The following is a 26,814-nucleotide window of genomic DNA, read 5'->3' on the forward strand; positions in this document are numbered from 1 at the left end:
GAATTTTACACCAAACTAACGGGTATACTTCTGACAGTGAAGTCTGTACCGGTTGAATCTATTAAACACTAGTTACAGTGTAATTAAGTTAAAATCACAAGCCAATATTTTATGCTTATCCCCTGTAACAAGAAAACATTAAATATACACCTTTAAAACTTTCTTTTTTTTTAATTTTAAAATCTTTAATTCTTACATGCGTTCCCAAACATGACCCCCCCTCCCACATCCCTCCCACAACATCTCTCTGGGTCATCCCCATGCACCAGCCCCAAGCATGCTGCACCCTACGTCAGACATGGACTGGCGATTCAATTCTTACATGATAGTATACATGTTAGAATTCCCATTCTCCCAAATCATCCCACCCTCTCCCTCTGAGTCCAAAAGTCCGTTATACACATCTGTGTCTTTTTTCCTGTCTTGCATACAGGGTCGTCATTGCCATCTTCCTAAATTCCATATATATGTGTTAGTATACTGTATTGGTGTTTTTCTTTCTGGCTTACTTCACTCTGTATAATTGGCTCCAGTTTCATCCATCTCATCAGAACTGATTCAAATGAATTCTTTTTAACGGCTGAGTAATAGTCCATTGTGTATATGTACCACAGCTTTCTTATCCATTCATCTGCTGATGGACATCTAGGTTGTTTCCATGTCCTGGCTATTATAAACAGTGCTGCGATGAACATTGGGGTACATGTGTCTCTTTCAATTCTGGTTTCCTCAGTGTGTATGCCCAGCAGGGGGATTGCTGGGTCATAAGGTAGTTCTATTTGCAATTTTTTAAGGAATCTCCACACTGTTCTCCATAGTGGCTGTACTAGTTTGCATTCCCACCAACAGTGTAGGAGGGTTCCCTTTTCTCCACACCCTCTCCAGCATTTATTGCTTGCAGATTTCTGGATCGCAGCCATTCTGACTGGTGTGAAGTGGTACCTCATTGTGGTTTTGATTTGCATTTCTCTAATAATGAGTGATGTTGAGCATCTTTTCATGTGTTTGTTAGCCATCCGTATGTCTTCTTTGGAGAAATGTCTATTTAGTTCTTTGGCCCATTTTTTGATTGGGTCGTTTATTTTTCTGGAGTTGAGCTGCAGGTGTTGCTTGTATATTTTTGAGATTAGTTGTTTGTCAGTTGCTTCATTTGCTATTATTTTCTCCCATTCAGAAGGCTGTCTTTTCACCTTGCTTATATTTTCCTTTGTTGTGCAGAAGCTTTTAATTTTAATTAGATCCCATTTGTTTATTTTTGCTTTTATTTCCAGAATTCTGGGAGGTGGATCATAGAGGATCCTGCTGTGATTTATGTCTGAGAGTGTTTTGCCTATGTTCTCCTCTAGGAGTTTTATAGTTTCTGATCTTACATTTAGATCTTTAATCCATTTTGAGTTTATTTTTGTGTACGGTGGGCAATTCTCCTCTTATTTGGAGAGAATACCTCTTATTTGGTATTAATAATAAGAATACCTCTTATTTGGTATATTTCCATAAATATAAAACTTGTCAAAAACTTGTTTAGGTGATGCTTTTTTCTTTTAGGATGCAAAAATGAAGCAAATCTAAATCTTTGTTGTAAACTTTATGTTTCTGAGAACAATTCGCTCCGTGTGAGAATGTGTCCTTTATGTAGTTCCAGAGACAAAACATCTGAGGTTAGGAGTGAACTGATACAATTGCCAATATCCAGGGAATTCTGTTAACAGCAGCAGTCAAACAGTATTTAGGGAGAATAGATGCAGAAGAATAAAGGGAGTGATGACAGATATTAATGTCTGATATTTTAAAATTCAGTTAAATATGTTGGTCTGAACAAAGAGAACCTATACTTAGCTATTTTTCCTCTTTTCTGCTGCCCGTGGAGAAAAGCGGTCTAAGTAATTAAAAATAAAACAAAACCAAAACCTCCTTTAGATAAGGAATAATCTGTTGCTAAGACAGAACCACTGCCTATGGTGGCCGGACCAAATACAAACCAATCACATGCCTGCAGGTAGAGTTTTGAAATGAGTGCAGCCTTGTCCCTGGTCTGCCTCCAGTCAGCTCTAGTCTGTCCCTTTCAACCCAGAGGAAATTTTAATACTGTCATTTTCACTTTCAAAAGACTCCCAGTTTGGATAATAAGTTACAAGATGACCCTATTCCAGATGAAAGGGTGTGGCTGGGCAAAACATAACTAAACACCAGCATCAGTGATAACAACATGTTAGCAACCTATTTCATGTAATTTGAGAGGGAAATGTCACCTTTGAAGGAATACTTAAGCTTAAATTCAGTTACTTTAATAAAAACTTTCAACTTTGATTAATATGTTGTAAAAAAGCATAGATGTAAACCTGAATTACCTTTTTAGGAACAGAGGATAAACAGGGAACCCTGTCTAATGCCAGGCATGGGATCCATTTTCTAATGTACAACCAGGACACTGACCAGCAGTATAGTTAAATTGCAAGTTATAGCTCCTTAAGTATGAACACTATTTGCATAGTCCATAAATTCATATTTTAAACATTACAACAGCTTATCCTTAAAACCAATGAAGTGGAGAGGAAGCAGAAGCAGGAACATTTGAGATGATGGTGAAAGTCTCATTACTTATCCAAAGACTTGAAGCTGTGAAGTGGCAAAGTGAACAAAACATGGTTTGAATATATACCTCTGACATCAAATTGAGTGCTTTTATTTTTGGTACTATACCAAAATGACCCTTTAAGAAACAAAAATTACCAATCATCACAATTTTTAATAACCGAACTGACTCAGGTTATCCTTCATTGATTTTATATTTTTCATCCCTTGGTCTACTCTAAAACTAATAAGAGAGCCTGAGAGCAAGACTGAGAAATGCCAGCAGCCTTCCTCCCCACTGGAGCACTCCATTTTCCATCCTTAGTTCTCACACACTTGATCAGCTTACTAAAAACAAAAAAGAGCAAGATGACAAAATTAAGTTCAAATAATATCACACCTAAGTACATATTATATAAACAGCCTGAAAACCTAGACTCTAGACAGAGAGACAGAAAGAAGACTGGCTGATATGGATCTACTCCATTCCACTCTTCAGTTCAACCAGTGTTTTTACACACAAGCAGACACACTGCTTCTGCTTTCACATTTTCCTGACTGCAGATCCATGTTTTCAAACATTTCTTATCTGAGAACACAGATCCTTAACCATAAAACAGACTTCTGAGACACTTATAAATGAGGCCTGAAGTCTCAACAAGATCCCTCTAGTCCCATTTCAGGCTTTTCTTCACCATCCTAGAAGGACAATTTCCCCCCCTTCAGCTAATTGTTTGTAGATAACATGTAATTAAAGGATACACAATTTTATGGAAATACTTTAACCCTCCCATGTAATTCTATGAATTTATATAATGAGATTCTACTTGCATTATGAAACTAAAAAAGCAACCATGCACAAGTAATTTAAATTATATTTTTATTTTACTTTGATAATCTAAGATATCATCAAAGATCACTGCATTTTAAAGTTGTTTTGATTGGAAATGGCTATCAAATAAATTAACAGCACTAGTCTCTTAATATTGGTCCCAGACCTTGATTAAAAAGATGTACAGTCATATTATGAAATGAGATATTAAGATATACATTTTTTTAAAATCAGTAATATCATTTAGAAGAAATAATTCTGAACTAAGTAAATACAGAAACTAAGAATCATAAGGCCCTTATGCAGAAATATTATTTTCTGAATGTAAATAGTTGAAAATTATTTTAAACAATTCACATATTAAATAGGAAATAACACTATGGGCATTGGATCTGAGGGAAAAGTTAAAAAAGAATGACCAGAAAAACACTGTTACCGTTTTTAGATCAAAACAGAATTGATCACTATGGAGAATGGCTTTTTTTTCCTACATTTGAGGCAGGAAGTGGTAGGGTATTGGGAAGCTGCTGTCTGGGATATAACACTTCACAATCATGCCAAAATAATTTTGAATTCAGTCCAAACTCAAGCTTCTTTCCTCTTTCTCGGCCTCCTGTGTTGGTGAACAGCACGAGCATCCACTAAGTCACTCAAGATAGTACTTGAGAATGATGTTAGACTTTCCTCTTTTACACCCACTTCTAAAGAATGACTGGAGAAGGAAATGGCAACCCATTCCATTGTTCTTGCCTGGAGAATCCCAGGGACGGGGGAGCCTGGTGGGCTGCTGTCTATGGGATCAAACAGAGGTGGACACTACTGAAGCGACTTAGCAGCAGCAGCAGTACATAGATTCGGAGAAACAAATGGCAACCCACTCCAGTATTCTTGCCTAGAGAATTCCATGGACAGTGGAGCCTGGTGGGCTGCTGTCCATGGGGTTGCACAGATCCAGACATGACTGAAGCGACTTAGCATGCATTGGAGAAGGAAATGGCAACCCACTCCAGTATTCTTGCCTGGAGAATCCCAGGGACAGGGGAGCCTGGTGGGCTGCCGTCTATGGGGTCTCAAAGAGTGGGACACGACTGAAGCAACTTAGCAGCAGCAGCAAGTAAAGAATGACGAGTTGATAAATTATTCTCCCCTCTAAGCAAATTCTCCTCTCCATTCCCATTTGCAGTGGCTGAGCACAACCCTTCACCAAGAATCACCCAGAGTACTGCCAAAGTCTTCTCTGGCCTCCATCTACCACACTACCACTATAAACAGCTTATAACACAAAGCTAGACATCTCTTGGCCTAAGTTTTTTTGTGTGTTCTTTTTTTATTATAAATGTTTTTATTTTAATTGGAGGCTAATTACTTTACAGTATTATATTGGTTTTGCCACACATCAACATGAAGCCACCACAGGTTTACACGTGTTCCCCATCATGAACCCCCCTCCCTCCTCCCTCCCCGTACCATACCTCTGGGTCATCCCAGTGCACCAGCCCCAAGCATCCAGTATCATGCATCAAACCTGGACTGGCAATTTGTTTCATATATGATATTATACATGTTTCAATGCCATTCTCCCAAATCATCCCACCCTCTCTCTCCCACAGAGTTCGAAAGACTGTTCTATACATCTGTGTCTCTTTTTCTGTCTCACATACAGAGTTATCGTTACCATCTTTCTAAATTCCATATATATGTGTTAGTATACCGTATTGGTGTTTTTCTTTCTGGCTCACTTCTCTCTGTATAATCGGCTCCAGTTTCATCCACCTCATTAGAACTGATTCACATGTATTCTTTTTAATGGCTGAGTAATATTCCATTGTGTACATGTACCACAGCTTTCTTATCCATTCATCTTCTGATGGACATCTAGGTTGCTTCCATGTCCTGGCTATTATAAACAGTGCTGCAATGAACACTGGGGTACACGTGTCTCTTTCAATTCTGGTTTCCTCAGTGTGTATGCCCAGCAGTGGGATTGCTGGGTTATAAGGCAGTTCTATTTCCAGGCTTTTAAGGAATCTCCACACCGTTCTCCATAGTGGCTGTACTAGTTTGCATTCCCACCAACACTGTAAGAGGGTTCCTTTTTCTCCACACCCTCTCCAGCATTTATTGCTTGTAGACTTTTGGATCGCAGCCATTCTGACTGGCGTGAAATGGTACCTCACTATGGTTTTGATTTGCATTTCTCTGATAATGAGTGATGTTGAGCATCTTTTCATGTGTTTGTTAGCCATCTATATGTCTTCTTTGGAGAAATGTCTATTTAGTTCTTTGGCCCATTTTTTGACTGAGTCGTTTATTTTTCTGGACTTGAGCTACAGGAGTTGCTTGTTTATTTTTGAGATTAGTTGTTTGTCAGTTGCTTCATTTGCCTTTTTTTTTTTTTTTTTACAGAATTACTGTAGACCTCATAGGGATCTTCCTAACTTCCAGACTCCTCTCTTGCCCTATCCTTCACTATAACAAGGTTTCTTCCAAAGGTTTCTTCCAAATAGAATTGCTTACCATTTCCCTCTCTTGCCAGACTACAACTCCACAGCTTTGGCCACATGTTCCTGTTTGCTTTCTCATGACAAGGGTAAACATATTTTCCTTTCCATGAGGGTCAATGTATAAGGCAGAATAACTTACAAAGACCACCTTTTTCCCCCCATTCAAACTGAAAATAGTTGAGTCCCATTTATATATATTAATGAACACTATATATCCCTGTGCTTCATAACTTTAAGTACAATATATTCAAATGTTTCCTTAAAAGGTGGATAATGTAGCATCAGCTAGAAACCAACCGGGAATATACAATACAGATATTCAGTATTCAATTTATATAGATGCACAGTCAATCCAACACAGTTTTTGCAAAATTATCTAAAGTATTTAAGAAGTAAATACTAATATCCATATTTTCTCTGTAAAAAAGTCATTGTAGACATGGCACTTTGAACTGAGATAATCCCTGGGGTCTTGGCTATCAGCAGCATTACCCCTAAAGGACATTCTTTTCCCAATAATAATATTTTTCATCCTGCTCCAAGACTGTCATTCAGAGTATTCTTCCTTGGTGGCCTGGAAGCTTCATTCCTCTTATAATCTCAGCAGCCAAGAGCAAGTTCTAGCCTTAAAATCTGGGCAATATTTTGAGAAAATAGAACGATTTCTTCTCAGCAAGCCTGTGCATATGAGCATTCAGGGGCTGATTTTCCGGTTTATGGATTATCTAAAACCCTTTGCTCCTTCCTTGCTTTTGGCCATTTTACTGCTCATTAGCATTGCTACTGAAGGGTGGACAGGAAAAATAAAAGAAAGAATCAGAGCAGCCAGTTTTGCTATTTATTAACCACTTATCAACCACAACAAGAACTCTTGTGGAGAAAAATAGAAATATTGGAGAGTTAGTATTCAAACTGTTAATTTCAATTTTCAATGTTTGTCCTATTCTCAATTATATCCACAATTAAAAGCTGGCATAAATATGTTTTCCCAACAATCCTTACTTGATTTGTAAAGTTAACTAGTTTTACTTCTTTTTTGGGGGGGGGGAAATTTTTCTTCTTTTATTTGCTATAGTATAAAATTGTCATTTTCACTGAGGAGGTTAGTATACATTAGAAGAAAATACCAATTAGTAATACAAGATAATAGTATACTAATAACTCTAAAAGAAAACAATAAATGTAATTTAATTTCTCCATACCCAAGAAATCAAGCTTAATAATATGATATATGGCATTAAATTTAGAAAGAATTTCATTCATTTTGTTAATTACAATATAGACAGTGAAAGTTGCTCAGCTGTGTCCAACTCTTTGCAACCCCATGGAATTTTTAGGACAGACTACTGGAGTGGGGAGCCTTTCCCTTCTCCAGAGGATTTTCCCAAACCAGGGATCAAACCCAGGTTGTCTGCATTACAGGCATATTCTTTACCAGCTGAGCCACAAGGGAAGGCCAATTACAAGATAACTAGATCTAAAAGCCATCTCCTCTTTTACTTGACCTAAAAGCATAACTACTGATATCCATAGAAGGGAAAAAAGGAAAAGAGGTAAAAATAACAGAGACTTTCCCTTAGCTCTGACTATGGCATGACTGTTTTGACTGTGTAGCCTATGAGGTAAAACAAGGTTAATAATTAGCCATCATGAAGCTGAGGAAAGAGATTTCTATTAAGAATGAAGACTTTATACAGGTGGCAATCTCCTTATCCCGTCCATATATTTTTTCTGAAATATATGTTTGCTTTATGGCAACTTAAGGGCAACATAATGGTGGCATTTAGTGAATTATCATATATTCCAATGCCATAATAGACCACAGTCATCCAATGAGTCCTAAATTGCTCTACATTCAGTCTCCAAAGTATTATCTCAGAAAGCACATATACTTCAAAATTCTTAAAGGATGGGAAGCATGTCTTATGTGTGTATATTACTGGCTTAGTCGTGTCCGACTCTTTGCAACCCTACGGTCTGTAGCCCGCCAGGTTCCTCTGTCCGTAGGATTCTCCAAACAAGAATACTGGAATGGGTTGCCACTTCCCTCTCCAGGGATTCTTCCCAACCCAGGGATCAAACCCGGGCCTCCCGCATTGCAGGCAGATTTTTTACCATCTGAGCCACCAGGGAAGCCCAGGTCTTACATGAATACATACTGAACTGTGTACACAATAGGTGTTCAGTAAGCACTGAATCAAAAAATTCACATAGTTCTCATGTAACATTTAAAATGTTTTTTTCTGCAAATAGAATATGAGGATGTAGATCATGACTTTTCTGCTTGAAAATAATGAATTATAAAAAAATGTACAAAACCCAACATGACTGCACCACCAGGAAACCAAAGAGTAATCCCTCTGAAGTCTGGGCATGAATCACCTTGCACACTAATCACTTGTTAATTTTTTTTACTTTCACAATTTTTTAAAGTACAAATTTGTAATGGTTTGTATAAACGGCATGCCTCCCTTGGGCTATGCTGAGAGTTGCCGGTATTTTTAAGAAGAAAATTCACTATTTTCTGTTACCACCTTCAAAGAAATAGCAAAGAAGAAATCTGGGCTGAAGAGCAAGATAGTAATTGCCACTACACCACTAACATAATTGTGTTGATTGTCAGATTGCAGAAATTATAGAAGGAAGATTCAGTCTTTCAGATTTCAATTCACCATGAACTATATGCCACAGAACAATAGAACTCTCTTGTCCCAATTTAGTTCCAAAGGTATTACCTAGCCTACAATTTTTAGGATAATAAGCCCATCTAAAATGTGCTCCTGGTGGGGCCTGTCATTTTAATGATGTCAAGGTTAAATATACTAAGCACGTCAGCATTTTAGGGGCTCATTCCAAATTAAATTTGAATTTAAATCTGTTAAGCATTTCTTTCACATGATTATATTTCACCACCCAGGAAGGCAAGAACTAGCAATTTTAAAATATCTTTTGATGTTATATACTTCATTAATCATATTCCTCAGCTCCAGCTTGCCCTCTTTATCAGTCATTGCTGTGCCCAAACCACAGGACTCCTATCCCCTCACTGTTCATGTATTCTATGCTTATACATCAATAGATGTAACCAAGCAGAAACAAACATGTGATAGTCACATTACATTGTTTCCATAAGACAAATGTTTCTATAGAGGAGATACCACTGTAAATGACAAAGAACACATAAAAATAAAATGCATCTGTTATTGGCATTCTTATTTTAATATAAATACTCTTATTTTACTTAAAAAAATCAATACATAACTTATGTGTATTAGTAGGAGACCAGTAAGAGAACTGAGATTCATTTTCAGAAGGCTGAATTCTGAGGTTAGAAAATGTGGAACATTTTCTTTCCTCATTTTCACCTATGACTAAAGATCTGTCAGCTATGGTATAGCGCAAATAGAAGTGAAAGTTCCATAAAAGGAAATATTTAAATGTGTAACTGAAAATTAATATCATATGGATTTATCTATTTAATTTCTATGTGGCAATATGTACTGCCTTATGAAAAAACTACACTCAATAATGGTTCCAAACTGATTTAAGTAAATTGAATGCATAATAAAATTTACTTAGGGAAACTTTTATTCAATTCAAATGTTTCTATTATAATGAGAGGCTTTTATGCTATCTTAATGTTATTTTAATGCCATTTATATAGGAAAATAGTGTGTCCCTAAAATTAGCAAATACTAAAATACAAAATGTTGATTCTACTTGTAATGGTATATCAATGCTCCATAAAATATAATACATTCATAATTTCAGGTAAAAAAATTTTTGTCTAAATTTGAGTGCTAATATGGGAAACTACATGAAGCAAAACTGCAGAACAACTGATTCTGTTTCAGAGAGGACATATTAATATAAGTTTCTTTGTCTAATTCCACTGGCATTGGCCCAGTATCACTTGACCAGAGATTACAAAACTAAACAAAAAACATAAACAACAATCAAAAACACAATGCTATTTGAATATGTGTTATCTAAATTCAAGAATCCAATAGGACTGAATTAAAATGAATATTTTATTTTGAATCCTCTTACTGAAAATTTTCTTATGATTTAAACTTAAAAAAAATTACTAACTATCCAAACTCTGATCATTAAAAATAAAATCCTCCCTTTACCTCATATTCCCTCTACCACCATACCCTTTTCTCCTTAAAGCAAAGCTCACTGAATTCCTCAAGTCCCATTAAGTCTTTGATTCCTTGCCAATCTGTATGTTGTCACTTCAGTGCACTGAAAGCAACTTTGTCAAAGTCACTTTTGTCCTCAACACTTCTAAACCCAGTAGTCAAGTCTCAGATTTCATCCATAAAATTTGACAGAATTTCTGGTTTTCTCCTTGAAATACTTTTCTCACTTGGCTTACAGAACAAACCACACTCCTAGCTTTCTTCTTGACTCACAGATCATACATCTTTGTCTCCTCCCAGATTCTCACTCTGACCTCTACATTTTGGAACACCCTTTGGTATATAGTCTTGGACTTCTTCTTTTTGCATAATTATTCCTTAAGTGTGCTATCCTCTCCCATTGCTTTAAAGATCATGTCTGTAATGATGAATTCTTAATGTGCAGCTTGAATTCCTAACTCCCCCCAAAATTCCAGACTAATGTAATCAATTACCAACTTAAATTCTCAAATTTGATGTCTAATAGAAATATCAAATATAATAAATGTAAATTTTGACTTTTATCTAAAACTTACCCATTGCCCCATATTTGCAATTTTAGTCACCAGCTTGCTTAGATAAAATACTTCAGAAACCTCATTATTGTCTTTGGATTTTTCCCAGCAGAAGTTTCATTGGAAAATCCTATTTCTTTTATAAACTTCAAAATCCATCCACAATCTTAAACTGCTCAAATAATTCAGCAACCAACTATTAGAATAGTCCAATTTAGTACTGTCAAGTGGTAGTACATAATAATGTTCCTATGACTACTTCAATCAGTTCAACCAAGCAGATATACTTATCTTTCTAAAACACAAAGCATTACATATCATGTGTTTGATCTCAACTCTCCAGAGGGCATCCTATATACTCAGATCTAAATACCATACCATGACTTATAAGCTATGATAGGATCTTCCCAATTTGCCTCTTAGACCTTATTTCCTTCTACTTTCTGCTTTGCTCTCTACACATTTGTTTCACACTGACTTTTAAGATGTTCCTTAAAAGAATTAAGCAGATTCCTTAGTGTCTTATCTCAGGGCAGTTGCCTTTGCTATGCCCTCTGGCTGAAATCCTATTTCATCAGATACCCACATGGCTAATTTCCTTTTTTGGAATCAAGTCTCTGCTCCAATAATCATCTCTTCAGGAGGTCTTACCAGACCACCCTACTCAAAATACAGTGCCATTCCTTCCTTTTTCTCAAAAGCATTTATCACTACCTGACATTATAAGATGTATTGCTACCCCCATGAGAATGCAATTACTTAAATATAAGGGCATATTAGTTTACTTGTTCCACATTTTAAATCCAGGACCTAAAAAACAGTCGTTCTTAGAGAACAGGTCCAGAATAAATGTTTGTTGGATGATATACTATTCTCCCAAAGAGCATACATACTGCATATTGATAATAATATACACCTTACCCTGTGGGTTTAGGGAACTAACTTAAAGAATTATAATGATTTTGATAATGAAGCAATCACCTTTTCAAGATTACTTGGGAAAAATCAAGTATTTGGAGCAATAAAATAAAATTCAGAGCAATAAAACTATTATTTTAAAAATTACTTTGGGGATGAATAAAAAAATTACATCTGGGGATGAAGAAAAATTTAACAATTGCTTTAATAAAATTAATAACAATCTTTTTTCATGAATAAAAATATCTGTTAATAAGGATCTTGATCACAGAGTGATTGTAAAATGTTTAACACACAGGGAGGCTTTTTGTGTGCTCCTTGTGCTTGCCTCTGGCTTCCTTCTATTCACTCAGGAAGGCTTTCAATGAGTCAACCCAGCCTCAGCTTCACACTGACAACCATTTCGTGAACAACAGTAGGGTAAAAGCAGGAATACCTGGGGCAGGAACCCAAAACGATGAAGAACACTGAAGAAACACTGGCTATTTCTTTTATACACTACATTTTTGAGTGGCGCCAAATGCATTCTAATATTCCCGATGCACTTCAACTCAGTAAATTCTAAGGGCTCCAGTAGTCCCTGCTGGTTACAACATGACTACTCACTCCTCCAGTCATCCTGAAAGTACACTAGTATTGTGGGATATACTAGCACTGTATGTAACATCTTAATACTAACCCTAGAGAAAACAAACACAAAATGTAAAATAAGAAAACAAACCCAGCTCTCTCTTCTGATACTGAAGTTATCTAGAATATCTGATTAACAAATATACAATAATTCTTGTTCATACCAAAAATATCTTCATATTAAAAGTGAAAGTGAAGTCACTCAGCTGTGTCTGATGCTTTGCAACCCTATGGACTGTAGCCTACCAGGCTCCTCCATCCATGGGATTTCCCAGGCAAGAATACTGGAGTGGATTGCCATTTCCTTCTCCAGGGGACCTTCCTGACCCAGGAATTGAACCTGGGTCTCCTGCATTCTAGGCAGACGCTTTACCATCTGAGCCACCAAGGAAGTCATCTTCATATTAAGGGGTCCTTAATTTGAAGGTTTAAGGTTCTGTGCTCCACCTATTTCCCCTTGTATTTTTTTTTAATTCACTCTAAACCTAACTATTAAAAATGGCTGTTTGAACCACACTTGACTGTATCTCTTCTGAAATATAGCAATTTGTCTTCATTTTAGGTCATGTAATTGTAGAGCTTAAATGAACATTAATCTAAAGCTTGTTTTAGGGTTAATAAAACAAGGACTAAAGAAAATAAATAGCTTCCCAATATAGTTCAATAAGTTATTGGTAAAACTGGTACTTAACCCTAAACCCTCAAAATTCTAATCCAGAACATTTTTTACTGTCTTATATCCTCCTTCTGTTTTTCACATTTTCTAAAATTTCCGTCCACATCCAAATGCTAAAATTCACCAATTGAAATGACCTAACTCCACAGATGCCTTCTTAATAACCAATCCCAGAATTACTCTAGTCTTTTTTTCCCCTTATCCTTCAGATATCCATCTGATCACTTTTTACTCTGAATTTTAATAATATATTATTCCAACTAGTTTATTAAATATTGGCACAGGGCAAGGTCTAACATAATATGATAAACTGTTCATTCATTTAACCCAGTATTCCATTCTCTAATTATGTGATTTGCCAGCATTAAAACTAATGTATCAGGTCAAAGTTGACCTTAGTTTCATTCTCTATTAGTCTTAATAATAGGATATGCCAGAAGAAAGATTTTGCCTCTCAAACGAGTCAAATAAACAGGAAAATTTCTACTTGATAATAGACACTGGTTTTATATTAGCACACAAACCTGATGGTGTTTGTGGTAGTGATAGTTGTGGTGGTGGTGGTATGTGTGTGGAAGAAATTGATATAATACATAAAACTTAGTATTTCCCATGGCAAAATTATCTGAAAATATACACAATCATTCACAAAATTCAATGGCTGACATTTGTAAATATATTTATATTTGTGCCCATTTTCTTTTTCACAGCTCTGTATGTGTTTCATGTTACAAACATCAATCAGTTTGGGATCCAAATTGTTTCCTAGGTAAGCAGTTACTAATGTCTGTTTGAAGAAGTGAAGTGAAATTGCTCAGCCGTGTCTGACTCTTTGTGATCCCATGGACTGTAGTCTACCAGGCTTCTCTGTCCATGGGATTTTCCAGGCAAGAGTACTGGAGTGAGTTGCCGTAATGTCTGTTTAGACCAGCACTATTAAGCATATTTACATACTATTTGGAATTTTAGTTTTTCCACAGATAGTCTTAGCATAAGAGTATATTTCTGCTGTATTTTAATTTTGTGAAAAATTTACACCACTAAATCTAGCAATCGAATCTAGAAAATATAGAATGTTGATATGCCCTAGAATTAAATTCTTACAAGTCAGTGATAGCATTTCTTTTTCTTATTTGAAAATAAAGACTACCTGTATCTTAGAGTATCACAATCCTAATTAAATGGCATCTTTTCCCCGTGATTTTCAAGTAGGACTACAAAGGAACAGCTCAGAATGCAGTGACACCTAATGGCAAAATTATCTTTAGAGGGCCATAAAATGTAACTGCTAATAAACATTATATTTGTAGTCAAGCTAACTATTGTTACCCACCAATATGCTATTGTCTGAAATATCATGAACATCTAATAGCAGCACCAAATACTTTACTTTTTAATACTAAAGTATTGCATGCAAGTGAAGGAAAACAACCTTCTGCATTAAAATGTGGTTTTAAAATTACATATTTTTGAGATAAACCTGCACTATGGTGAACTTAGCCTTAATGATTAGAATTAAATATAATGCACCTTCCATTACTTTTAATAACCTCAGCTGGTTTATATTGTTAGATAAGTTGACAGTTAATGATTTTGATTTTATTCATATTTGAATTAAAATTTATAGGAGCTACTTATCAGATGTACATTTCACTTTGAGTGGAAAGCAAAGGTCCTCAGTGTAATGGCTTATTAATCATGTCACAGTTGATATTGTTGATTAATAACACTGTCTAACTTAATGCACATCTGAATTGCACTTCAAATAACTGTATTATTGATACAAAAAAGTATACATTATAAAGTATACCCCAATTTTATATCCAGAAGCTACTTCTTAATACTCTCTAGAAGTTTACAGTATAAGTTATCTATAACTTAGGGAGCAAACAACTATTGTAAATAATAAAAGAATAAATCACTGAAATATCTTATACAGTAGAGAGTTCTTGATGACTCCTGAAGGCTATCATTAACCAATGAAAATCATGTGAAGAATTGAGACAATTTGACAGAAGACAATGAACAACTTCTGGAAATGCCACAACATTCTCTATTTGATAAAATTGTCCTCAGTGCAGCAGTAATGAAAATTAATGCTTTAAACTTGCCATCAATTATATTTATAATGTTTATAATGTGGTGACACATTTTATTCACCCATCAGTTTTGTACTTTAAACTTTCTCATGATGAAAATATTCTGTGAATTGTCTTAGGCTTCTCAAACATGTCATAGTTGATGATTATTATCTCAAAGGACAAAGTATCATTTGCTTATGAGAAAAACATGAGTAAGTGCTTTATTTATATTCCCTTCTGGCATAAGATATTTTACCATGATTGATAACAATAAAAATATGCTAGTGATTTTTATAATATATGAATAAGTACGCTGTTTGTGTTCCCTTGTAGAGATGTGTAACTGAGGATGGCTCATCTCAATCAGTTCTGTGGGCACAGGAACCAGATAAGAAATGAGCACACATTAAACTGTTAAAACATGAGATCCTCTGTATTAGATATGAAGCAAGACACAAACTGTGTGGTTGACTGGAAATGCCACCTAATCCCTGCTTAATTAAAGCAGTGCTCTAAACTCCTGTTGTGTTTAGGGAGTAAAGAGTGTAGGACGACTGATGTATGAAGAAAATAGCAGTCAGCGTGGCTAATCTCAAAGACTTTGGAGGTTTCTAGCTACATAAATCAGAGCGACTTTTGAATAGCCTCATAAAACACAATATCATTGCCATTCCACTCACGACTTTTTGGTTCTTCCTACAGAATGCAGATCATTAGGAAACTTCTAAGCAATCAAGTAATGTGAGTCTGATGAAATTACTCAATCAATGCACAAGCTCAAAGTAGAAGCATAATTGAAAATTGCACAGTTTTTATGTGTCAAAAGACCTTTCCTTGTGGGAGGGGCAAAGAAGATCACAACTGGGGTGATGTATTTCAAAACACTGTGCATGTGCTGCATGTACACTTGTGTTAAACAGGAATATTATAATTATCAATTATCTTTAAAATATGATTTAACAGAAATTCAAAGTAATTACATTAGTTCACTTTGACTAATAAATACATTTTCATTTAAGTTATTAGAGTTTAACCATTATATCTCATCATTGCAGTGAACTAATATGTTCAAAAATATATGAATTTAAAATATACAATTGATTTTATTTTAAAAAATACCAGCATGAAATAAAAACAAACAGGAAGAGATGGTTTTCATGCATACACTTTGGTTTATACCAAAAAGATTCAATATTTAAAGAACCTATTAGAGCAGTGTCTTTTTATCTTTCCAGCTCGCCTGAACTACATATTGCAGCTACTTTCTACCTGAACACATCACATGAGGCTGTGAGAACCTTTCATTTCTGCGTATCTCTTTTTATCTATAGAGTTGAAATATTCACTTCCCCTCCAGTTGCATCACTTTTATCCCTTTAGTCCTAAAATGTTTGCCATAAGCATATTTCTCACAATTAAATACTTAAATGAAGACTATCCCCCTAAAGATAATTATTTTTTCCTACTCAACCAAGTAAGTAAACTGATCCAAAGACTATTAACTGATACTTTAAAAATTTCGACATAGTCACTCAGTTTTTAATTTATTATAGTTTAGCTAGGATGGGGGTGGAAGAGAAAGGGGATTTTAACCTCTGACGTGCACATAAATTACACTTGATCATTTTTTTTAATTTAGGAGGTAACATTTTTCAGTATGTTATAAAAGATATGAAGCATCTGAAACAACTATTAATTTGCTAGTTTCATGGCAATATTGGGTAGTCTATAAAGAAGGTGATTCTCTTGTGTAATGTACTAAATGAATTCAAGTCAAATTATCTGAGAAGTAACTATTTCTGTAGCATCAATATATACATTTAATCCATATAATCAGCTTTCTAAAGAAATCTCTAATTTGTACACAGTGACTTGGGGTGGCAGGTCAGGTTATAAATAAGTAAGCCATGCGATACTAACTGATAGAACTCAAAGGAAAAAATACAATAGTTGTGTTCTATTTTGAAACAAATGACCAGACTGCATTGCAAGACAGTTTTCATCTGCTGGAGGACAGTAACAGGTGCAGGTGTTTGCAAATAAAGTACTTATCGTGTAGACCACTGAATAAGCAATAAAATAACCATTTATCCACACACCCGCTTCTGAGCAATGAAGAGCATAAGGCAGAAACTCCTAAACACAATGTGAATGTAAAGGTACTGTGATAATATAAATCTGTGTTCCTGCTTCAGTCATTTACAACTGGATATATATTAAATGTAAGTCATTTCTTTAACAGGAGGATACATCATTTCTGAACTCTTTTCAGAACATTACTGAACCTCTCAATGAGGCCACAATTTCTCCCTGAAAAGTTCTGAACCCACAGGCATTGTTGCCCCCAGGCAAAATGTGATCTAGTAGGCAAGCTATCTAGTGATTAATTTACTAAATGACTACGTACAAGGTTTTCTGAACCCTGACCTTACTATTCCTCGCACAGGGACCTATATGATTCTATTGATATAAACGATAGAGAATGGCAGACATGTTTACAAAGACAGCCTCTGAGACCAAGAGAGGGAGCCCCCTGGAGCTGAGGCTGGCCTCCGTGGGTTCACACACCAAACAGAAATCCCTGGCTAAGGCAGACACAACCTCCACCTGCACCAGGTTCCCCTTTCAGGACGTAAGAGTGTGTGTGTGTGTATGTGTGTGTGTTGGGGGAAAGGGGGAGTATGCGCGCGCGTACGTGTCTGTGTGTGTTGCTCGGGGGAGGGCCAGAGAGACGGAATGGGGAGATGCTGCGACCCATCTGTCGCCTCAATTTGCAGACCATCAAACCGTGTGGACAGATAAAAGTCTTGTGCCCAGAAAAATTCCCCAAGAGGGGCCTCTCCTCAGCGCAGTAAATGAACCGCGCTGGCCCGCGGACGCGAATTTCCGAAAAGGAAATCATCGTATTAACGTAGAGAAGGCTGCAAGAGCCGGTCTCCGTTCAGCTCTCACGGATTAGCAAGTGAGAAGAGTTGGAGCCTGAAGCCGCGAGCGCGGTGCATGATAATGACGCGCAGCCCCCACCCGCGCCCGCCCCCGCGCCAGCGCCCGCCGCGGCCAGTCCCGGCCCGTCTGGTTGCCAATAGGTGGGGCCACAAGCATCTCCAAGCCGGCTCGGCGTCCTTCCCGGAGTCAGGCCACCCCGAGCCCCAGCGCCTTTGCTCTCGGCCTGGCGCTGCAACTCGCGAGTTGACGGCGAGGCGAGGCAGGTGTCTGCGAGGCAGCCCGCGAGGCAGCCCACGAGGGCAGCCCGCGCGCCTCTGCTCCCGCTTTTCCCCCGGCGCCGGAGGCCAGTCTCGTCGCCGCGCCAGGCCCGGCGAGCGCGAGCTGGGCAGCGAGATGCGCGGCTCCCGGTCCTCGGCGACACGGCCGCCGGCCCCTCCCGTCACGGTGGCGGCGACTCGGCGCGAGTCCCGCAAAGCCGAGAGGACAGCAAGAAGAGCAGGAGGCTGGGGGCGCCGCCAGCACCCCGTCACCGCCGCACGCGCTGCGGCGAACGCGGCCCGCTCACGTTGCAAAACCACCTGTTCGATCCGAAGGGAGCTCTCGCCCACCCCCATCTCCCACCCCAGCTCTTTTCGCTCCGCAGATGACTCTCTGTTCCCCCCAATATAGATATATATATATATTTTTTTTTTTTTTTAATGGAGCAAATATACATCCGGGAAAGAATATGGAAGGTAGAGTCGATGAAACTTCCTTTCCTCACACATTTAGAAGCCCCCAGCGCTCCCCGGCACACACGCACGCTGAGGTAAATTGAGACCCCACGCATCCAGCCCACGCTCCACGATTCACCGCGAAACCACAGCACAAGTCCAGGTTCAGCATCCACATCCTTCCAGAAAACTGCACAAGTGTGAGGGAAGGGTAGCGGGAAGGGGCAATGAACCGAAGCCACGGCCAACGAGCCACACAGAGGGCGGAGAGGGGGAAGCAAAGGGAAAACGTCTGCGAAACCAAACGGTCAAAGTACCCACGGGCAGCACCAGCCCTTTCTTACCGATGTGAATGATCGAATCCGCATTCGCCGAGTCCCAGGTTCGAGACCACCAGACGGACAAAACCAAGAGCAAGGGGAAAACTTCCATCTCCTCCTAGGCTGATTCTCTTTTAGGATGGATTTTCTTTCAGTGTTAAAAATAAATATATAAAAGTCCAAAGAGTTTGAGGTCACGATAGTTTAGCACAAGCTTTTTCTTTTTTTCTCCCCCTAAATTCCTATAACCAGACCAAAGCTTTTAATCGTCGCTGAGGAAGGCAGAGCAACAGAAAGAGCCCAGCCTGAGGAAACCTCCTTCGCGAAGCCGTGTCACTTGGAGGGGAATTTTGGCATCGCCAGAGTTGTTTGCAGTTTGGCTTTTTAAAAATGTATCCAGCCTCGTTGTTCTCGGGCAAGGGGGAGAGGCTGGAGCTCAGACCATCCCCATCGCTGCGCCGGGGCCGCGGGTCTCCGGTCCCAGCTCCGCCGCAACTTCCAACAGACCACCCCCCCGCAACCCCCCGCCTCACGCCGGATGTTCCCCTCCCCCTCCCCCCACCGAAAAAGCCCCCCTCCCCCCCGCCCCAACGGCCCGCGGAGAATCGCTGGTCTTCGCTGCCAAAATAAAATCTAAGTGGCAAGATTAGGAGATTCCGAGCGGAACAGCCAGATTCCAGTAGGGAGAGGAAAAAACCCTCTCCAAGAGGGGTAGTAAAAGTGAACTTCAAGGTAATGCAGATAGTAATGCAGAGAAAATTCCCTTTCTGCGCGAGGCGGGAGCGGAGTTCGGCGAGGCGGGCCCGTGGAGCCGGTTCGCTGGGGCGCGGTGGCGGGGGAGTTGCGCCGGGTGCAAGCAGCGGGGCCGGGCCGGAGGAGGAAAGCTGCCGCGGGCTGCAGGATGCTTTTGGAGCGGTTCGCCTGGAGGGATGCAGGAAGCGAGCAAGGAGCGAGCCTGGCTGCTTCAGCACTAGACCCACGTTGCCTAGAAATGGATCACCTAGGAGAACGAGCGAGCCCGCGAGAGAGCGGTGCTATCAGGCGGAGAGAGGGGAAAACCGAGAGAGGAAGAGCTTCTCTCTAATAACCACCTCCTCCCCCTATCTGCAATACAAGGGAGAAACAAAATAGTGCTCTCATTTCCCTTGGAATCTTCAACCGGGACTGAGAAAAAGGCAGGACTCTAAGAGAAAAGACATTGAAGCCTTTTTTTTTTTTTTCCTTATGGAGGTTAAAGCCAACCTTAAAAAGCCCCACTTATTTAACCTTGTTATTGCAATTCTCCAACAGGTATCAGACTTTTTCTAGTCTTTGCCTGGAATTAGTCACATCGGTTAAAAACAAATTAGGGACACCTGGTCACTAAGGGAAAAGGAGACCTAGAAAGCTCTTAATGAGATTTCAATTATAAAGTTATATATATATATATATGAAAGGAGAGGGCGTGCTAATTACCTTTCATACAGTGATTTTTTTTTTTCTGTCTCCAGTGTATTTTTTAGGCAGTCGGGATAGAAAAAAGATAAAGAAGATCTTGACATTTTAAAATTTTAATAATTACGTGAAACAGAAATACATGCTTCAGTGTAACATTTGATAAAAACATTACATTAACTAGCTTGCCACAGACCTTGTATATTAATGCAGAACGAGGAAGTTGGTTGCTTCTCCATGGAAAGAGCTGAGAAAGTACTGAATGACAATCTCCCAGTACCAGAATGAAAAGATTTTTTGCAAGCATTCGCCTTAAAATCCTGAGGATTGTGACTTCCTTTCTTCTAATGGTTAACTTGTATCCAGTCTGGCCTCATTTCAGACTGGAGATGTGTTAACGAAACCAAGTGAGTAGTTGAGGCCAGGTATAAACAGGCCTAATATTTCAATTATAATTGGAATCTATGGGAATGTTGCTACTTGGCATTTATGGATATCAAACTCTTCAACCTTGGAGCCCTCCCTTATCTCCAAATTTGGCAAATCTTTTCTTTTTACACTCTCACTTGAGCACTTCTCTCTAGTCTGGTGTTTTAGGCTGTTATTTCGCCAAACATAACTGTATATCACCTCTGTGAAATGGTTTCTTTCATTCACGTTGTGTGTTTTTTCCCTGAACATTCTGGGAAACTGCTACCATATTGTTACTTAGGTTAACAATTCTGTTGAAGGGCATCTATTCAGCCCCCCAACCACTCTCCTCAGCCCCTTCAAGTGCTTAGTTCAAATTATCCCCATGAAGTCATATCCAGTCCTTTAACATGGGAATCATATGGAATAAATGGGTTATCTGGCAGCTCAGCTGTAAAGAATTTGCCTGTAATGGAGGAGAATTGGTTTCTATCTGTTGGTTGGAAGGATCCCCTGGAGAAGGAAATGGCCACCCATTCCAGCATTCTGCCTGGGAAATTCCATGGACATAGGAGGCAGCTGGGTTACAGTCCATGCGGTTGTAAAACAGTCCCGCATGACTTAGAGACTAAACAACAGCATAAAGAATAAACTCATCCTTCTGTGTTTTCACAGCACACTCTACTTTTGTATTCGAGTCGGGACAAATTCTGAGCTACACCACTGACGCCTTGAGCCTGAGGACCATAGCTTATTCATATTTTAGTCACATCATTTTACATAGAGCCCCTTGGTTGACTTGAAATTCATCACTTCCTTCTGAATTTGGCATAAATCAGTGCTTCTAAGAAGCAACCGCTGATTAATTCCTATCAATTTTCATCATTCCTTAATTTTTTTTCTATTAGTACACATTGATTCAATATTGATTTTATTGACCTTGTTGATATCATTTTACTTTTTAAATGGTTCAGTTTCAATTTCATGGATCATATTTTGTTGTTACAGATTATGAAGTCTGGAAAAATAGACATATCTCCCCATAGCTTTCTATTATATTTTATTACTCACAAGGACATTTTAAAAAACTGATGAGTTAGTATATGCTCAACCAAGAAAAAATTGTGAAGTAACTATTAACATGGAAAAAACACTCTAATATCTTAGAATCAGAGAACTAGGAAGAACTACAAAACATTAGCTAGCCCCGTCCTTGCTTAATAAATGTCATTGCTGGAGGTAGCTAAATACAGAAAATTGATACTATCTTCTCTACTGGAAATCTGTTCTAGTGTGTTAGGAAGAAAACATTTTCATCATTCTAAAATCCTCCATCCAAATAATTTCTGAGTCCAGTGAATTCTAATTAATAGATTTTGCATGGAATATAAGTTTAAACACATTTTTAATTTTTGTGTTAACTATATTTTCTATTTTAGAAAATTGCTTATCATGATTTAATATTTAGTCAGCCTTTTAATCTGTAAATTAGATGTTAAGTTCTAGAGGGAAAAATTAACAAATTCCTTGGCTCCACTTTTATATAGGCTTTTGATGAAGTCTATTTGTTAGTCCAGTAAAAGTAACTTAGCTGTAATTCATGCATTATTACACAAGTAGTTTGCTGCGCTGAAATTCAAAACTGTGACATTATAACATTTTGGAGAAAAAACAGAACTTTCACTTACTAAACTTTTATAACCAATTATTAATTTTGGAATAAAAATGTAATTGAACTATGATTTATGAATTTATTGTTTCTATGTGAAAATTGTCACTTCATTCAGTCATTAGTTGTCATGTGAACATCAATAATTTGAAGAAATGGTTGATAATCTTAGCAACTTTAAAATGCAAAATATATAATGATTTTTACAGAAGAACATAATTTTGGAGGAATGTTAATTTATTGTTGAGAAGACATGAAATTACAATCTCCTTTAATTGTTATAATGTACTATATATAAAGAAAGCAACTTAATGAAAATACTTGGAACATACAAATTTTTCATTTTCACTTTAAAAAAATATTTAAAATACCAGTGTCTTAACTTTAAAAATTAACTGCTCATAGGATAACATCAGTAAGTCAACTTACATTAGCCATTTTTAAAGAACTCTTCAATAATATTCAGTTACTCAAGATATTTATTTTGTTTTAGCATAAAGATCTGTAAATGTATGAGAAGTGTACTTAAAAATTAGGAGAAAATTAACTTGAATACCATAGAAAATAAATGGAGTACAATGCATTTTGGTCCTTCTTTCTAATTCACCATAACTGTATGATTAGTATTATAAATACAGATAGGCACACAAAAGATGTCTAAGTATCATGTAACTTTATCATGAATATGAAGGAAAAAATCTATAAGAACAATAACTGACTATATATGCAAGTAAAATTATAATTGACGTTCATTTGTAGAAGTGAGAAAGGAATTTTTGTTTCTTTGAGAGGCTGAAAAGGCAACTTTTATACTATGTAGATCAAAGAAGTTAGGCGCTCAATGGGAACTTAAGGCCTCTATTATTCAATGTCTGGTTTTCTAGAAAAAGATGAGAAACTTAGCCTTAGAAGTTGTACTGATAATTTGGTAAGGACTTGAACTTAGAAAACACATTTTTTTACTTTTAAATATGCTTCAAGAAAATCATTCTTACACATATTATACCATAATAACATATTCACATTGGGTATACTATGTTCTTTTATTTTTAGGTCAGCCTTGCAAGACTCATCACTTTCTACTCTGTCCAACTGTTCTACCCATAACACTAGTGATTGGTGAGACTCTCTTCCTTCCTACCTTTCTTCCTTCTTTCCTTTTTTCCTTCCTTCCCTCCATATTAAGGTCTTAATTCCTTCCTCCCTTTCAAAGCTTTCCCTAAATCTGTAAAGCTGCTTTACCAGAGCAATGTCATATTTTCTTCTAACTCAATGTGATGCAAATTCCAACCAAATTTTGCAACTAGATTATTTGATAATTTTTTAAATATAAACACTTTACCAAACTCATCTAGTATTAAAATTAATTCAAGTCAAAACTCTGAATTTTATAACTTTTCCACTGTTCATACATTAGCCATGATGTTGAAATTTTAATAATAAGAGTTCAGTTATACATATTGGTAGACCTCTTTTACTTTAGACCTTTTATTTGTTCTTCTGGATGTTGATATGGATTTTTAAGTGGAATATTAATATTAAATACCAAGCAGTTGGTATAGGGACATCAAATGATGACTTACAAGCCAACAGAAGTTCTGAGATTGGCCCCTCACTACATTATTTCCTGTCCCCACAAGATGGCAGCCATGCTTGTTGTAGATTTAATCAGCTTACTTTTTGAAATGTCTCAATACTTAACAGTTTACCAGAGTATAATTAACCCATATTAATCAAATTACTATATTTAGGTAAACTTGATACTTTAAGTGACCTTATTTTGGTAACTTGATTTTCTGAAGTTTTATTTCTTCTATAGCTTTTAAAAATAGTAAATATCTATTATGCTCATATGTGTTTTATTCATTCCTTCTGAAATTTTATCAGTTACTTCGGAATTAAACATCAATAGAATGATCTTTAATAATAGGACAGTCAATCCTATGATAGGGATAATTAGAACACTGTGATATATTATCATTCAAATTTTTGCTGTAGATGTTAAAGTTTTAAAATGAGCTTTATTTAGCTATATCTTTTTTTCTACAGAAAATATATTTTATACATCTTGAATTAAGAAATTTCACTTGGCCATGGAGGATGGAAATTGCCTATGAATTATATGATTGATCCTTTTGGTGTGGCATATCATTTGAAACAAATGTCTAACAAATAGGTCAAAAGTAAAAAGAAATGCATGATGTCAACTATAATAAATATCAATTATCTGACCCTTTAAAATCATATTTTTTATTTTCCCATGGTTAACCATGCTAATTCTGATTCTGAAATTAACTATTTCTTTTGAAACATATTTCTTGGGTACAGAAGCAGCTAAGATGCAAAGTATGTTTGTGCAATATGCTGCAGATAGAAAACTGTACACTTTAGCCTAAAGTATATTTTATAGCAGATGTCATGTGCAAAAATTTAAATAGAGAAACAAAAGTTTGGTCAATAGTCAGTAATTTACACACACACATAGTGGCTTTATAGGCTTTACTTTAAAGTAGTATTTAAATTCTAAACATTTCATTTCACTTCTTACTGGGTAGAGTACATAATCAGTATAAAGTCAGATATAATAAATTCATTATTCCTTGTTGGTCCTGTAAATTGATGGTGAATCTAAATAATTAATTATGAATAAATAGATTATCTCATAAGTGAAATGATAAAAAATTTTTAATATTGTGAAGTATAATTCCAGCAGCATAAGAGGAGTATACTGACTCTGTAGAATAAACATTTTAGTAAGGTATCAAAGTAGTCTGTTAGTAAGATAATTTCTATTATCCAGATAATTTCTATTTACCAGTCCCCTCGTTTACAACACAAATAGTGGTTATCTCTTGGTATAAAAATTATGAAAGATATTTTGAAAGGGTTCTTTGGAATATGACATAAAAAATTATCTCAGCAACAGAAGCACAAACATGATTCTGCCCAAATTTAACTTAACTTATTCACAGTATGGTTGATATGACTAAAGAGAATGCAAGGGGGATAAAATTAAATTTTGTATTAAATATGATAGAATTCATCTAAAGTTTGCTAATATAAAATTAGTCATATTGTCAACACTTTGTTTCATTGTTGTTGTTTTTTTTTACAATATACTGATTTATCACTTTGTAAGAAATTTCATCAGGATAGAACTGGACCATAAAGAATTAAACACAATATTAAGGTTATAAAAATGAAGCAATCTTACAAAAAATTTAATGCCAACAAAGTTAGAAATATCTGAACTAGCATATCTTACATTGTGTTCTAGGGAATTCTTTGTTTAGGGTGGGGGATGAGATTTACTGACCACATAAGGTTAAAACTACTAAGTAGATTTGTTTTTAGAGTGTATATTAACATATTAAAAACATAAGAGTTTTCTAGGTAAAAAAAATATTAACTTTTACTTAACCCACACTATCTCACACTTATATAACTGTTACTTTCCCCCTTTTATGCACAGAATGAACATTCCTTGTTGTACTGTTATATTATTTTTCAAAAATATTTTTTTGTTTTTTTTCTCCTCTGTGGATGGCTAAATTAGCCAGATTGTCGATTTATAGTTTGGTTTATCCCTACCTACATATCTGGGGAGTTATTCTGTTTTGTAATACAATAGGAATTTCTATTTTGAACTTCTATGATGAAGGAAAATATATCCCTCAACAGTAAACATATTTTCTTTTTAAAATGTTTCATATATTTCCATTTCTGCTTAGGAAGTACAAAGCCAAAGGAGAACATTGCTCTGATTCTAAAAATAAGAAAATATTGGATGATCTATAAAAATGTAGAGGAACTAGAGATCAAATTGCCAACAATCATTGAATCACCAAAAAAGCGAAAGAGTTCCAGAAAAACATCTACTTCTGCTTTATTGACTACACCAAAGCCTTTGACTGTGTGGATCACAATAAACTGTGGGAAATTCTTAAAGAAATGGGAATACCAAACCACCTGACCTGCCTCCTAGGAAATCTGTATTCAGGTCAACAAGCAAATTAGAACTGGACATGAAAAAAAAGGCTGGTTTCAAATCGGGAAAGGAGTATGTCAAGTCTCTGTATATTATCACCCTGCTTATTTAACTTATATGCAGAGTACATCATGCTAAATGCCAGGCTGGATGAAGCACAAGCTGGAATCAAGATTGCCGGGAGAAATATCAACAACCTCAGATATGCAGATGACACCACCCGTATAACAGAAAGCAAAGAAGAACTAAAGAGCCTCTTGATGAAAGTGAAAGAGGAGAGTGAAAAAGTTGGCTTAAAATTCAACATTCAGAAAACTAAGATCATGGCATCTGGTCCCATCACTTCATGGCAAATAGATAAGGAGATGATTGAAACAGTGACAGACTTTATTTTCTTGGGCTCCAAAATCACTGCAGATGGT

The 26,814-nt window shown here is 36.8% G+C and overlaps 1 protein-coding gene and 1 non-coding gene across 3 annotated transcripts in view; both read right to left on the reverse strand.

Moving 5' to 3' along the window:
* The window catches only part of GRID2 (glutamate ionotropic receptor delta type subunit 2), a 1,666,133-nt gene extending 1,646,245 nt beyond the window's left edge, over positions 1 to 19,888 (reverse strand). For both annotated transcript variants that reach the window (XM_069593668.1, XM_069593665.1), the window contains exon 1: positions 18,915 to 19,888. In XM_069593668.1, coding sequence (XP_069449769.1) covers positions 18,915 to 19,002 — 88 coding nt within the window. In that variant the 5' untranslated portion in view covers positions 19,003 to 19,888. The remainder of the gene's footprint in view (positions 1 to 18,914) is intronic.
* TRNAS-AGA (transfer RNA serine (anticodon AGA)) lies at positions 12,473 to 12,545 on the reverse strand. The gene has a single exon. It is a non-coding gene; the product is annotated as a tRNA-Ser (tRNA).
* Positions 19,889 to 26,814: the final 6,926 nt, after the last annotated feature.

This window comes from Ovis canadensis, chromosome 6 (genome assembly GCF_042477335.2).
Source record: "Ovis canadensis isolate MfBH-ARS-UI-01 breed Bighorn chromosome 6, ARS-UI_OviCan_v2, whole genome shotgun sequence".
Taxonomy (NCBI): Eukaryota; Metazoa; Chordata; class Mammalia; order Artiodactyla; family Bovidae; genus Ovis; species Ovis canadensis.